At 39.4% G+C, this 14,055-nt stretch overlaps 1 protein-coding gene across 1 annotated transcript in view; it reads left to right on the forward strand.

The window, feature by feature from the left end:
• tmx3b (thioredoxin related transmembrane protein 3b) overlaps positions 1–14,055 on the forward strand; it is a 59,885-nt gene that overhangs the window by 35,668 nt on the left and 10,162 nt on the right. The window contains exons 14-15 of the mRNA XM_072691214.1: positions 7,341–7,470; positions 9,382–9,450. Of these exons, the coding sequence (XP_072547315.1) occupies positions 7,341–7,470; positions 9,382–9,450 (199 nt within the window). The remainder of the gene's footprint in view (positions 1–7,340; positions 7,471–9,381; positions 9,451–14,055) is intronic.

A 14,055-nucleotide genomic window follows, 5' to 3' on the forward strand; every position in this document is an offset into this window, starting at 1 on the left:
ACTAGAAAAAGCACTGATGCTGCTGCAGTGTGTCAGACTGGAGGAACCTTTTGTTGTTGTAATGTTGCTGAGCTGAACTGAGCGGAACTTACAGTGGGATGTGGATGAGAGTGTTTTGTGACTATAGTTAGAAATACTGTATACAGGAGTCAGGAGACTGGGTCTTCAGCATCAGAGTTTATTCATGTGCAGACAAAATCATACACGGACACAGCTTAGTTGATCAACTGTCTGTCAGCAGTCTGATCCAGTCCAAAGGAATGCATAGACTGTCAGGGTTTAGGTACACTGAGGTGAGGAGGAGTGTGAAAGACGATAAAAAGGAGAAAGTGGTGAGGGTAATGTGACAATGTTAATGTTGTCAGGGGAAAGGGGGGTAGACAGTAATTAAATTAATTAAAATCTGGATTTACATGGATTTCTGCCTTGATTTAACAATAGAATGTGGGATATTCATGTGTGGTCAGTTGTAGATAGAACACAATCTTGTACTATTCATGTATTTTATTTAACACATTGAGTAAACCTCCACAGTGCAGGCTAGGAAAAAGTAAGTGAACCTCTGTGTTAACGACTCCAAGAGTAAATTGATAATGTTTTACAGTGGGTTTCACAGGTGCTTTGTCCATTAAATAAAGCAATACACAGACTGGTTCCTGACAAATAACATTTTTAATGTAATTCATAAAACATATGTTTTATTGTTAGATTTATTAAATGTACAGCAAAAAGTGAGGTTTGCTTACAGGTTTCTGAGTAAAAACATGTTTTTCTGTGGTTTAAGTAGCTGCCCTTGTGTTACCACATTACCTAGCTCTCTCAGTACCTGCGGCAATCTTTTTCTTTTTTTTTGGAAAACATTTGTGCTTTGTGGCAGGGGGCAGTGACTCTACCTCGCTAATAACCCCCCCCCCAGGTTAAACACGATCAGCAATGGCTGCGAGGTGCCACTGAATAATAGTAAAGTTCACACAGTCTCACAAACCTGCACAGATAATTTGGTTTTACTCAGAGGAAGGACAAACGCTGAAGGGAAATAGAACTTTTGTCTGACGCTAATGCAGGACTGTAGGCCTACTTTTAGGTGATAGTACTGGTGTTAACAGGCAGTGCAACATTCAGTGGGGAAACAATTTAGCAGCACACAGGAAAACATTTGAAACCATGCTTATTTCAAAGTAGCAGAGAGGTCAGTAGGTTTTAACGTTGGATAAGTGACCGTTAAGACTCTATTAAGACTAATTAAGGTAACCATTCTAGCTGATATGTGGAATTCTAATGTTAAAGCAACATTTATCAGACGTTTTACCTTAAAATAACTGATCTGAAATAGAATAGCATATCAGTCATTCCCACTCAAAGTTCTGTCCGTTAGTAACTACACTGTAACTGTGGTCAAATGGGCAGGACAGTTAGAACTGTGTAACTCTGTAACGCAAGACACATTCGCGTGAAATCCTGCAATAGTACTCTGCTGCCTCAGTCCTCATGCTTCTTTCACTTTCAGTGACGGTTCTGTATCTCTCAGCTTGTCCAGAAATGCATGTGTAAAGTGTGTCTCTTTTAGGGGTGGCTCAAAGTGCGAAATCCGCTTTCCAAATGTAGGGGAGCCCAGTAGCAGGATGTACCAATTATAAAAAATAAAAAATTAAGATCACTGAATAGAGACCCATTATAGGGAACAGATTTTAGGAAGGTAGTGAAAGATTTTGGATGTTGTTATAAGAGTGCGCTCACGACCTTGCGACAGCAGAGTGCGTTGCATAAACATCTGAGGGTCGGTTCCAGAGAAGCTGCAGAATTCGTCACTACATTTTCAGTCTTCACTACAAAATGTTGGAACCTCAAAGTAGTGCACTATATAGAGAACAGGGAACGGTTTGGGACACAGCTAAGGTCTTTTTTCCTCAGTGGATGATGAAATATAGAGAAATACAGTTTCACTCTTTCGGAACCAGTCTTACATCCACTAAAATAGCTAAGATCTAGTTAACATCAGCTAGTATGTGTTCATAAACGTGTGTGTCCAAGTGACAGCTGAGCTATTACTGCCTTTTCACTCATGTTCCTCTCAGTCATTGGTAGTATCGTGTCCCTGGCAACGTGCTGAAGTTAAGACACTCATGTTTCAAATTTGCAGAATAATATACATATTTAAATGCAAACATGAGCGAACCTGTCACATTTTACAGTCCTCGAGATAGCATGTGCATCTCTAGCGTGCAGCATCATTATCATTCAGTGCTTCTGCAGAACAGGAACGCAGCTGTAGACCTTGTATGCTAAGTCGAAGAATAAAGTTGTAGCACACTTGTGAATAGACATACAGCAGTGCTGGTGTGACTGTCTGCTACATGCAGAGCGGTTTGCTCAGGGGGGGGAAGGAGGAAGAACCCGCTTGCAGCCGCAAACCTTAAAGCTGCATAATGGGGTGTGTGTGTGTGTGTGTGTGTGTGTGTGTGTGTGTGTGTGTGTGTGTGTGTGTGTGTGTGTGTGTGTGTGTGTGTGTGTGTGTGTGTGTTCTCCTTTTTCCTGCATTTGGTGTGTTGGTCATTTTGTAAGTCAGTCTAAAGGTCTGTAGACCTGGATGAATTGAATGTTTTACCTAGCACTCTGCACCAGTCATTTTGTGAATTGAGGGGCTGTGTGTGTGTGTGTGTGTGTTACCCTCTGTCAGTTGGAGGATTAATTGGCCTCCTTTGCAGAATGAAATCCTGGCCTGTCAATGAGCACTAATCCCGTCCTGCGGGATCTCCATGGAAATAAATCTGATGTTTTATATTTCCCGAAAACAGCCATTCACCCAGTCTTCCAATCACACACTCGCGCTCTTTTACTTTTTCCCTCTCTCTCTCTCTCTCGTCATTCTCTCATTTTTTCCCCCTCGTTTTCTATCTTTATTTCTCGATTTTTTTATTCTCTCATTTCTGTTACTCTTTCCTCCCTTTTACGCACTTATTCTTTATGTCCTTATCTCATGTTTATTATTATGTTATGCTTTGTGACGTATTATGTAAAGCTGCTTTGTGACGACAACAGTTGTAAAAAGCGCTATACAAATAAATTTGACTTGACTTGACTTGACTATTATTTCTCTCCTCCCTATATCTCTCGCTCTAGTGTTTTAGCTTTTCTCTTTCTCTCTCCTCCCTTTCTCATGCACTATTCTCTCTGGATCCCTCTTTCTCACTGTCTCATTTTTATTCAGTTTCTCTCCTCCCTCTCTCGCACTCTCGCTCGCTCTCTGGATTTAGTTTAGACAGTCTGGGTGTTTGACCGTTGATCTGCACACTCGTGCTCTGAATCTCAGGCTGAGTCAGAAGCGTGTTTGAGTATCAGATTAACAGTAGGCCAGCCTCCTCCTGCTGTGCATATTGAATGTAATGGCGCGAGAGCGGGGCAGGCAGGGGGGCAGTTCCAGCTAAAGACACTGCACAAATCTGACAGACTGCTGGTGGCCGCTGTATTAGTTGCAGATTCGCGCAATAATTTAGTGCTCTGTTTGTAGCTTGTGCTTGGACTGACTTATGGGTGCTGCTTGGGTTCGCTGCTACACCAGCGAGAGTGATTTGACCTGCTCTCCAATTGCAGTTCTGTGCTTCTCTAGTCTAATTGCCACTCAGTTTCATTTACAAATGATGGGGGGGTGAAAGACAGAGACAGAGTATGTGCTGTATGTTGTAAATTTCATCAAATGTTTACATAAAATAACAGTTCAATCTAATGGGTGTAAGAATATGATGCAATTAGTGATGTGGTTGGATTAAGCACATAATAGGGGTGTCCAGATTTTGTATGCTTTTCAGTTCAGCAAAATGATCTACAAGTATATTTCACATTAGTGCTGTATGTGCGATGTGGATGTTTGTGCGATTCCTGATTCCTATGTAAAGAGGAATTGATGTGATAATCTGTCCTTGTTGTGGGTTTTCATGTTTAATTATTGTACTGATATATTAATGCATATGATTAGCATTCAAGCAAGTATCTTATTTGCGCTGGTCTGTTGAATGTATTGTTTGAAACTTTAGTGTATTGAATTGGCCTGTATTGGATGATGGTGTTTAATTTGCCTCAAGTTCACTGCTTTTCATAAATTTATAATAGTTAAAGTTTGTCGTAAAAAGCAAAATAAATGAAAAGGTCCGTTATTCGGATCCGTAAAGGCCACAATAAGACCCTAGTCTTGCACAGAAAGTCTGTATCAGCACAGAAAGTCTGTATCAGTGTGTTCCTGTATGTTTTTGTCTCCAATCCAAAAAACCTTTCTCTCAGACAGTTAGACAACTGGAAGAACAGTCCGTTCCTGCTGTAGTCATCCTGTTTCAGCGGAACCGGAATGCTGTGCTTTTAAATCTTGCTGCATTCAGAATCTTTCAGGTGTTCAAATGCTTCCCTTTTTTGCTGTACTTTTCACACCTGACTTGTGTTGTGCTCTGGAAAGCATGTGAACATACACAGCATGTGTCGTGTGTAGGTGAGGCTGTGTTTGCAGTGAGAGTTGTCTGCTCCTGTAGCGGTTTCATGTTTCTGACAAAGCAGGAGCTTTTAGCATCTTGTTCATTTCATCGGGGCCGGTTGCCAGGCGCAGGATTCAGTGTAGGATGTCCAAGCAAACATGCTGACTGTCTGGTGGGGGAATGCTGTGTATTATAAGAATACAGTCAGAAACTCGCAGTAGTGGATTTTCCATCCAGTTCTTTACCATTAGACTCCCTTGAGGAGACAAATTCAAATAAATCCCTAATTATTACAGAAGAGCTTTTGTGCTTGGATGAGGTGGAAGTTACATCATCTCATGCCAAAGTAACAATGGCGCCGACATCTCACCAATGTCATATTGCTAAAGAATAGGTGGAAGTTGTGAGAATCACATGTCTACAGTTGTTTTTTGTACAGCTGAATATGAAGACAGAACTGTTTACTGCAGTGACGTTTCCACTCAGGTACAGCAGTCAGCTTTAAGTGAAAAGGCCATTTCAGCACTCAATAAATGAGCTGCTGACCATTCTGCCGACCAGCTAAGAACTGCAGTAATACACTTTTATCGTGTCAGAATTTCATAATGAAAACTGCAGATAAAAATAGTAATGTTTTATGTTTCTTTGGCAGTTTAGTATATAGAGTACACTAAAACTCTGAGACAGAAGGAGAGAGAGGTGGATGGGGCATGCGAGAGACAGAGATGTGAACTCAAGGTAAAGTAAACGTTAGTGCAAACAGGAACAAATGACCATACACTTGGAAATAAAGTCACAAATATTTATGTAGCTGGCAAGTAGAGTAATTGAGTGTGAGCAGTGTCATCATTTAAACTAAAAAGCAGCCAGTTTAATCAGGGCTGTTTAAAATATACAGACCAGTTTACGTTTACATTTACATTTACGGCATTTAGCAGACGCTCTTATAAAAAAAATCATTAGGTACATGAGGTATTTATCTCTATATCTGTTTTTAAACTTGGACAGACACTACAACAAGGGAAGCTCTTTTGCTTTGGTTTATTTTGCAGCATGCTAACAAAAAGATTCTTATTCTCTCACAGGGCAAAAAGCCTTATGCGCCCGTTATACTGGCATTCAAATGGGCAGCAGACAGAAAACACTGATTCTGGGGGCACGAGAAGAGGTTAAAGTAAACCTGGTTTTGAGTAGCTGTCCGTTGAATAGACAGCACTTTGATTATTTGTTACACTCCCCGTGCGCTCTTGTTTGTCCTCATAAACAAAAGACACAAAATGTAACCATAGAAACAGAGGTTTTGATGATATTGTTGGGTTCTGTTCACTCAAAGTTATGAGGAAAATTGAATTAAATTGACTACAGACCTGCATGAATTTCCGCCGTTTGAGACAGAGGTCACATTGCCATGTATCGTACATACAGAGACAGGTTTCAGTACCACATAAGAAATTGGCCCAAAATTAAAGACTTTAAAAGGGTCATATATTTGCATTCATTACATTTCTCTCAGTGCAGCACAGTTTCTCTCCAAAGTGTGTGTGTGTGTGCTCTCTGAGCCACATGCTTATGGCCTGTGCTGTGTTGCGGTTGTCAGCTATCATTTGTAAAGGTCAGGGTGAAAGTGAGTGGCGGACCCCCCACTGTGGCCTGGCCAAGCGCACCATTTACATAAGGATCGAGTTCAGATTTACAATGGCTGCTGCTTTTTTGTCTGACAGGATGCACCTGAGCTGCACTAATTATTTCCACAGAGAGTGCCAAACTGTAACACTGCATTTATACAGCATGACAGGTTTGATCTTGTGAACTGCTTATGCATTCCTGCTCCATTCCCTCTTTACAGATGTCGGTCTGTTTTTATTCATATTTATGCTGAACTAATACACAGAACAAAAGAAAGAAAGAAAAAATATGGCCTTCCCAATGTATGATGTTTTCAGAGAGCTCAAGTGAATTTAAATCTCGTCTGCATGTAAATGTTAGTGGGAGAAAAAAATCCTAAAGAAAAAAACAAGCGAGTCCGTGTTTAAAGTAAAAATAAAAAATGAATAAAAAGTACACAAAATTCTAACTTTATTACCATTTTGTCAGAATTAAATAGAATAGAACTAGAATATGCAAATATCAAATAGAATTATAACTACTAGCTAGACCCCTCAAATTGTCAGAAAAAGGGGCGAGGCACCAAATACCCAATATAGCTCTAATCTTTGGAACTCTCTTCCAGTTATGCATTGCAGCATTTCTAGAAGCCTTAGGTATGAAAATGTTGTTAATTAATTATTTTATAGAAAACAGTATTACATGAATTCCTTATTACATACAGCAGGGTTCTATAGAAGGTGTAGTTTATAATCGAATGTATCATAAAACCCATAAACATTTTAAATGTTATCACAATACTCATAATCGCATAATACAAATATTTAATACTAGGAATAGCATTGAAAATCGTGTGGATCCAAATATCGTAGAGCTTCTAGGATTGATGGTTGGAAGTTGGATAGTTTTTATGGTGCAGTACTGTAGCAATGAGCAATTAGCAATGAGCAATGTTTTTTATTCAGTATGAATCTGTATTGTCTAGTTAACTGTGAGAATAAACTACTTTTTAATTCATTTGGAGAATATAAATCTTCAGTTTCAGTTTTAATCAACACCCAGGTTTTGGCTCTCTGGTATACATAGATCCTTTATGCCATGCGGTTCTGTAAGCCTCTCCTCTGAGTGACTTGTACGAAGAACATTGTCAGTAAAGAATGATCTTCTGTCTTCCGAATACTGTATATTGTTATAGGAAGTGTACAAGCATCAGGGACATTTTAAGGAAATACTAACCATACCATGGCACTGCTGTTTCTTCTGTTCTCTCTACAGCGAGGTGTCTGTGCCGTCCATCATCATTCTTAACACGTCCAACGAGCAGTACTTCCTGCCCAGTGAGCCGGTGGAGAGTCTGGAGCAGCTGATCCATTTCATTAGGAGCGTCCTGGATGGCACAGCTCAGGTACCCCACTCCCGGCACTTACTGGTTTTGGTATAGCATTCAAACCTTATGACAGAATTATGCAGTAGATTGCGTAGTTACCCCTATGTTTTGAATGTTAAACTGAAAATTTCAGAAGGATGAAAAATGTTTGTCAGCCTATTTTCTTTCTACAAATAGCATGAATAACATTAAAATTATGGTTATTCTCATCTTACCAACACACGTGGTATTGATTTAAAGGTTGGACTCCATATTTTCAAATAAAATTCTCAGAGAAATTATTCAACAGAAATGACTGTTTGGTTTATTGGGATTTCTAAAGATTTAAACACGGGGTTCCCAAGCTTAAGCTTTTTTTGTGTATGTGCTATAGTTCTTTTGCTTCATTATTATGGCAAACTTCACAGCTGTGTGTGACCGTGTGACAAAGGCTTGTAAGATAATTGTGCTATGTAGTTCAGCCAAGAGGAGCATGGGTCCTTGGTTCCTCTCAGCATTTCGACCACTGATTAGCGGACAGTTTAGTTGATTTTGGACAGTTCCTGTTGCAGTAATGCAATATATGAAAGAAACGGGTGTTTTGTTGAGGGAGAAACAGAACTGTCAGTACTACAGACCTAAACTCTACTCTTTAGTAGATCACCCTGACCCTGATTTGTTGTTTCTCTCAACAAATTTGGTGCTGACATTTACCTGATTTAAATGTGTGCTACCTAGCTGATGCTTTAGCAAGCTAGCTGCTTCCACTTAAGCTGATACTCAAGTTGAGCACTTGACTATCCTGTAGCTGCACCTTGCTCAACTCCTGAGCAGTCCTTAACACCACTCTTCTAGTCTTCTTTCCTCTGGAATGATTAGGATTATGCTCAGGTACTGTGTGCCTGTACCACTTTTTTATAATCAGTTCTTTCAAAGCCCAGATTGTTTGGGGTGCGCACACCTTTCTTTCACTTCGGTTCATTATCACAGATCATCCTCGCCTATCTACTTTCCTGTAGCTACTCTGTGCACTTCCTTACTTCACTTCATTATCACATGGCTCTCTCATTTGTTCAGGTGTCGACGTAGGGCACTGCCGCTAATGTTCCCATAACCTACCACCTTTGTGCAGTCTCTCATTTTCTCTGAAACATCTCAGGGCAGATTTAAAGCCGGATTAGTTAATTCTCAACATTCAAATTCTGGTTATACTACAGCAAGTTGTCATGTTGTTGTATTTTTTTTTTATTATTGATATTTTATTTATGTATTATTTCTTTAAACATATTTATATTTAATATATTATATAACATTTTCTTACTACTTTTCTATGGCTCAACTGTAAATACTGGTTATGCAAGGCTGTTGCATTTGTTGGATATTTTCCATATTGCTAATTTCATAATTTAATGTCTTTCAGATTCTCAGACATTCATTCCGGTACATTTATTGTAGTTTCAGCTCTATACCTTGATAGTAAATCTTTTCACAGGCCTCTTACTGCTTGTACAAAAAATCATTTACAACCTGCATATTAAATCTGCAGAAAATGGCATATTAGTGTGTACTTAAGTGCATTGTGTGTTTCTCAGTCTGCTGATGGTTAATCGTAACATGGGGGGAAAAAGCTGATACTTTTTTCCCTCTTCTTTAACTTACTGGAAAGCAGGATTTGTGCTGAACAAGATTATAATTTAAATAAACAAGAAGGTAAAAGGCCAGAATGGTTTCTTCTTTTCCGGAGTTTCCTTCTGTTATATTATACTTGGCAAAACAGAAGCTGGCCACCATATAAACAGCCGCTGGCCACGTTGTTGTGGAGACGGTCAGGCATCTACCCTCGTGGCACGTCTGGTTTGGGACTGTTTTGCTGGTGGCTGCTTTTGGACTCTAGGCTTCCGTCCAGCTAAGCTAACACCAGCCTCTTTGTCCTTCTGTTCACATGGACAGGCCTACGGCGGGGATGGAATATTCCAGAGAATCAAGCGTGTGGCATACGATGCCAGATCAACAGTCATGGTGAGTAGAATGTAACCTGATGTGACCAGTGTCCCAACAGGTAGGATCTGAGGTACAATATTCATGTCTGTTTATGAAGAATCAAGTGCAGGGCTGTCACTATTATATTGTAATAAATATATTGCTAAACTTAAGCATAAATGGACTTCTAAATGGATTCTAAAAATACTTTATTGAATTCATAAAAACTAGGAAGTCTTTAAAAATTAGGACATCTTTACATATTATTTAAAACTTGCATCATCATCCAAATTTCCAGCTGACCATTGCCAAACCATTAGGAAGGTATAATTTATTTATTATGCAGAAGAAGATAAATATTTATTTTTAGAGACCATGAACCTGTATCATTTTTCACTAGAGTTGAAAGCGATGGAAAAGAGACGTGACAGACAATAAGCCCATCTGCAATACACAAGGGAAAATACACACTGGTTTTCGAGGTCAGCTTATACAGTATGTTGACCAGTGAGCACTCTCAACTCCCTACCTTATAGATCACTGGCCTTAGCTTGTGTGGTGTTCTTTTAAGTGATGTTTCCATCAACAGTGTCTAACCTGCAACCGGAGTTTTCAGAGTTCAGTCCCAAATTTAAATAATGTAGCGCAAAGTTCACACCAGAACACACCAATGGTTTGATTCATCAGTTCGTTCAAGGTATTGTTTTCACCCTGTGAAAGAATGACCCGCTGTTTTGGTCCAAATTGGGGCATTACCATGCCAAGTGCAGTGCAGACATGTCCATGCCTCCACCAACTGAATCCATTCAAAATGAACTCTGGGAGATGAAAGAATAAAGCTTTGTAGGTTCTGGAATAAAAAAAATATCTGTAGAATAGTACCACAGGATGTCCTGATTTTAGTTCTAAGCTTTTTATTTAGAAGGCTAAACATGATCAAGACACTGGTGGTCACTGGTGTTTATTAGGGAGAATCTTAATATTCCCAACATGTTTAAAAACATATAATTTTTGTACCAAATGATTAACTATGATAATAAAGCTTATTACTAAAATGTTTACAGGTACTGGAGATAAAGATACTGTATACGGGACTTATGTTTGTGGACACCCCTTCTAATGAATGCTTTCAGCTACTTTGCACCATTGCTAACACTACTAAGCTATAGAAACAGCAGATAAATATTAACCTATTGGCACCATGCCTAATGCCTGGTGTGGGCTAGAGGGGGTTTAAAGCCCCCAGCCTTGAGCTGTGGAGCAGTGGAACTGTGTTCTCTGGAACGATGGTGCTCCATTTAATACTTTTGGGATGAGTTGTGGAGTTGAAGAAGAGGTGGGGTGGTGAACGAAGAGGTTTTGTTATGAATGCAGTCGGATCCTCACTGCAATGTTTCAAAATCTAGTAGAAAGCCTTTCCTAGAACATGTTACTTCAACAAAAGCAGGATAAACTTTTTTTCATTTGAATTAATGTAGACACCCTTGATTTCAGAGCAAATGATGAATGATCAGTTGTCCCAATACTTTTATTTGTATAGTATATTTTGGTTCCTGTGGCCAGCATGTGCCATTCTTTTGTCAATTTTTTTTATTCTTTTATGTTCCTAAAAACAAGTGTTCGTCCATTCTACTTGAATAAAGGCTCTTTCTTACTTGATCCTTCTTCTAGCCCTGATCCCTGCCCACCATCATAATTACCACCTGCATAAGTTTAATTAAAATCCTTCATATGTATTACACTGCAAGACCGTAAAGAGGAAAAAGGTTGAGCTTGAAAGTGTTGTGGAATGTTTCAGTGGTGTCAGCAGTGACGTGAACTTTATCTGTGGGCTAGCAACGGTGAGATGTTGGAATGGAAGGCAGAGACACAAGCATCACACTGCAGATGAAGAAAAATATTATTGACGTTTCTCACCATTGCGCAAGTACGAGGGAACTCAAGGTGCCCTGCAGTCGGGGACATAGGGGCGCAATTCCAGGAGCAAAATGATAGATTAGATCTCTGGGACTGCTGATGTTGCAGAACACGAAAGCGACTTGGGGAGGGGAGATGGGGCACGGCAAGGGTGAACGGGAACGTATTTTTTTTGTTTTTTGTTTTTTATTTAAAAGCACCCTGAACTTCCTCTCTGCTCTGCAAACCCGAAGTTCTGCAGCAATCCAGGAGAAAAATGTATGGAGTTTCTGATACAAACACCTGTCAAAGGTTGTTGTATTTTTGCACATTCATTAGATTAATCTGAAATAATCAGTTAAACCAGAGGCAGTCGATCAGCCAAGACATGTTTGATATCTGAAGTTTTCTTCTTTAGTTTAGAACAGGAGATGCTAGGGTAACGTTGCCAACAAACTGTTATGCTCCCTCCACACTTCTAGGGTTCATAGGATCAATAACGTGGCATTTTGTGTGCAAACCAGTGAAATCAGGGAAAGATCAGCAGTCCTTTCTCTCCCTCAGCCATCATGGTTTCTGCCTTTCTGCCTTTCCCTCACTTACTCCAGCAAGACATCTCATTGGGCAGTAGGATTCCACCTATGAGGCCTAGTGAGCTGGACTACCTGTAAAAAGGAAAGAAGGGGAAAGGATGGACCCACAAATACAAAAACAAAGTGCTTGTACAGAACACAAGTACTGGACTTCTATGTTCTCTTTGTAAATACTTTTTCTTTTCTTTTTTTAGCACTGATAAATTGATGTGGGTTGACTTTAGCCTATGAAAAGTTCATGCTATTTTACTAAATAGTATGCATTTGTTTACTTGTTCACATTACCTTTGATCGTTTTAAAGCAGACATAGAAAAATATTGGCTTGTGTTTATTGATAATTGGCTTGGTGATCGAATTCCATTATCTGTTAACATCCAGTCCAGCCTAGCATCTCCCATTGTAGACTACAGAGACACATGTCAGATATCACATCTTGGCTATTTGACTGCAGTTGCAGTAGTGCTGGGCGATTTGACCTTAAATCAATATCACAATTAATAATAATTAAACATTTTACCTGGATTATAATTAGTAAATGATTCTACCTTATAAGCTACTAGAGTTCCTCAGTTGGCTTGGTGTTTGAGTTCTGCTTCATGTTGTTACTATGTCACAGACTGAACGGGGCTTGTGACCACACCTGGTAATATGTTTTTAAGGGGACAGTACATGAACACACACAGTGGAAACAGTATAAACAGAATAAAATAAAAGAATTGTAAGGAAACGTGATTCTTACATCGATTAGAGGTTCTGAATGTAGGTTTCTATTCATTTTTTATTCATTGCCCTAACAGCCCTAATCTGCAGTAAATGATAAAACATGTCAATTGGATTTTTTTTAAATCTCTAAATAGCCAGTGGCCTGCTGGTGGACCAAAGGTTTTATTACATTTCAGGGAGGAGCCCCTCCAAAAAACCTTGGAGTGTTAAGGGGTTAACTGTAATTAGAATGACCGTTTACGTTCTAAAGGCCAACTTCACTTGGGTAAGCCAACATTTTAATGACTGGAAATAATGTGGAATCTCCAGTGGCCACCATTGTAATTTAAATGTTCTTGCAAACTGCATTCAGAAACTTTGTATGACCTCAAATTACTTTTTTAAAAGCTCCTTGTGAATAATGCTGTCTGTTTTTTTGTGAATAAATGAATTAGCTGACAAATTGACAGCTCCTAAATGAATGCAGAGTTCCAGCAGATAATTAAAAAAAAACTACAGCCCACTTCATTTATTGTTCTTTTGAGATACACCAACCTCTAGCAACACAGTGGCACCGGTTTAATTGACTCTGACCTCTGATTTGAAAGCGACGTGTCCTGCCTATGGTCACTCAGCACTACTCTGCTGGCGTTCTGTTTTTAAGAGATCAAACCGAGTGGTACCTTTGTGTCCCACCTTTTCAATTCTTTTGAGTTGAGTTGAGTTCTGCAGAATGAATAACAATTAGACGTTGTAATTACAGTCACAGTTGGCGTGCCTTTAAGGTCTCCCCCCAATCTCAGAGAAGTTACGGACATAGTTTGTATGGACTTCCTGTGTTCATGTATAATTACCAACATGCTGGTAAATTGACTAGGCTACTTTCCATGTCGATGGTAAATACTCTAAAGTATGACCAGTTAGCATTCACATGCAGCTGGAGTTTCCTGACATGCGGTTTGCAGAGAACACACTGAATTATCAGAAGTTTTAAAAGATTTCTAAACTCCGTTAATGTGCTGTTCAGATTACTAATGTAAAACCTAATAGGTTCAAAAACCAGAAGCGTCTTGCACTTTCCTGTCAGTCCTTTCCTGAATCTCCTGTCTTTTTGTTTGAGCTTTTGTGCACATAAGCAGCGTAGCAAAATGCAGTCTGTACGGGAACATGGGGTTTGGGAAAAGCAGATATTCTGTTTTGCAGCTGAAGAAACATTTAACTTCACACTGGCAACCTGACATGAAATTACAAACTAAGTGCCTTGATGTTCCCGCTCCATACATTATTAACATTATAAAGGCACTCTCGTAGTGTAACAAGCAACTTCTCAATCTCTAGTAAACACGTCTCTCTGCCTTTTATTCTCTCCGTGGCTATTGCCTGAACCTCTTATTTGTTATTTGCCAGACCATTCTTAGTTCACAAGATTTTTTCTTTTCGCTTGTGCTGTAA

Source organism: Salminus brasiliensis, chromosome 1 (assembly GCF_030463535.1).
Source record: "Salminus brasiliensis chromosome 1, fSalBra1.hap2, whole genome shotgun sequence".
NCBI lineage: Eukaryota > Metazoa > Chordata > Actinopteri > Characiformes > Bryconidae > Salminus > Salminus brasiliensis.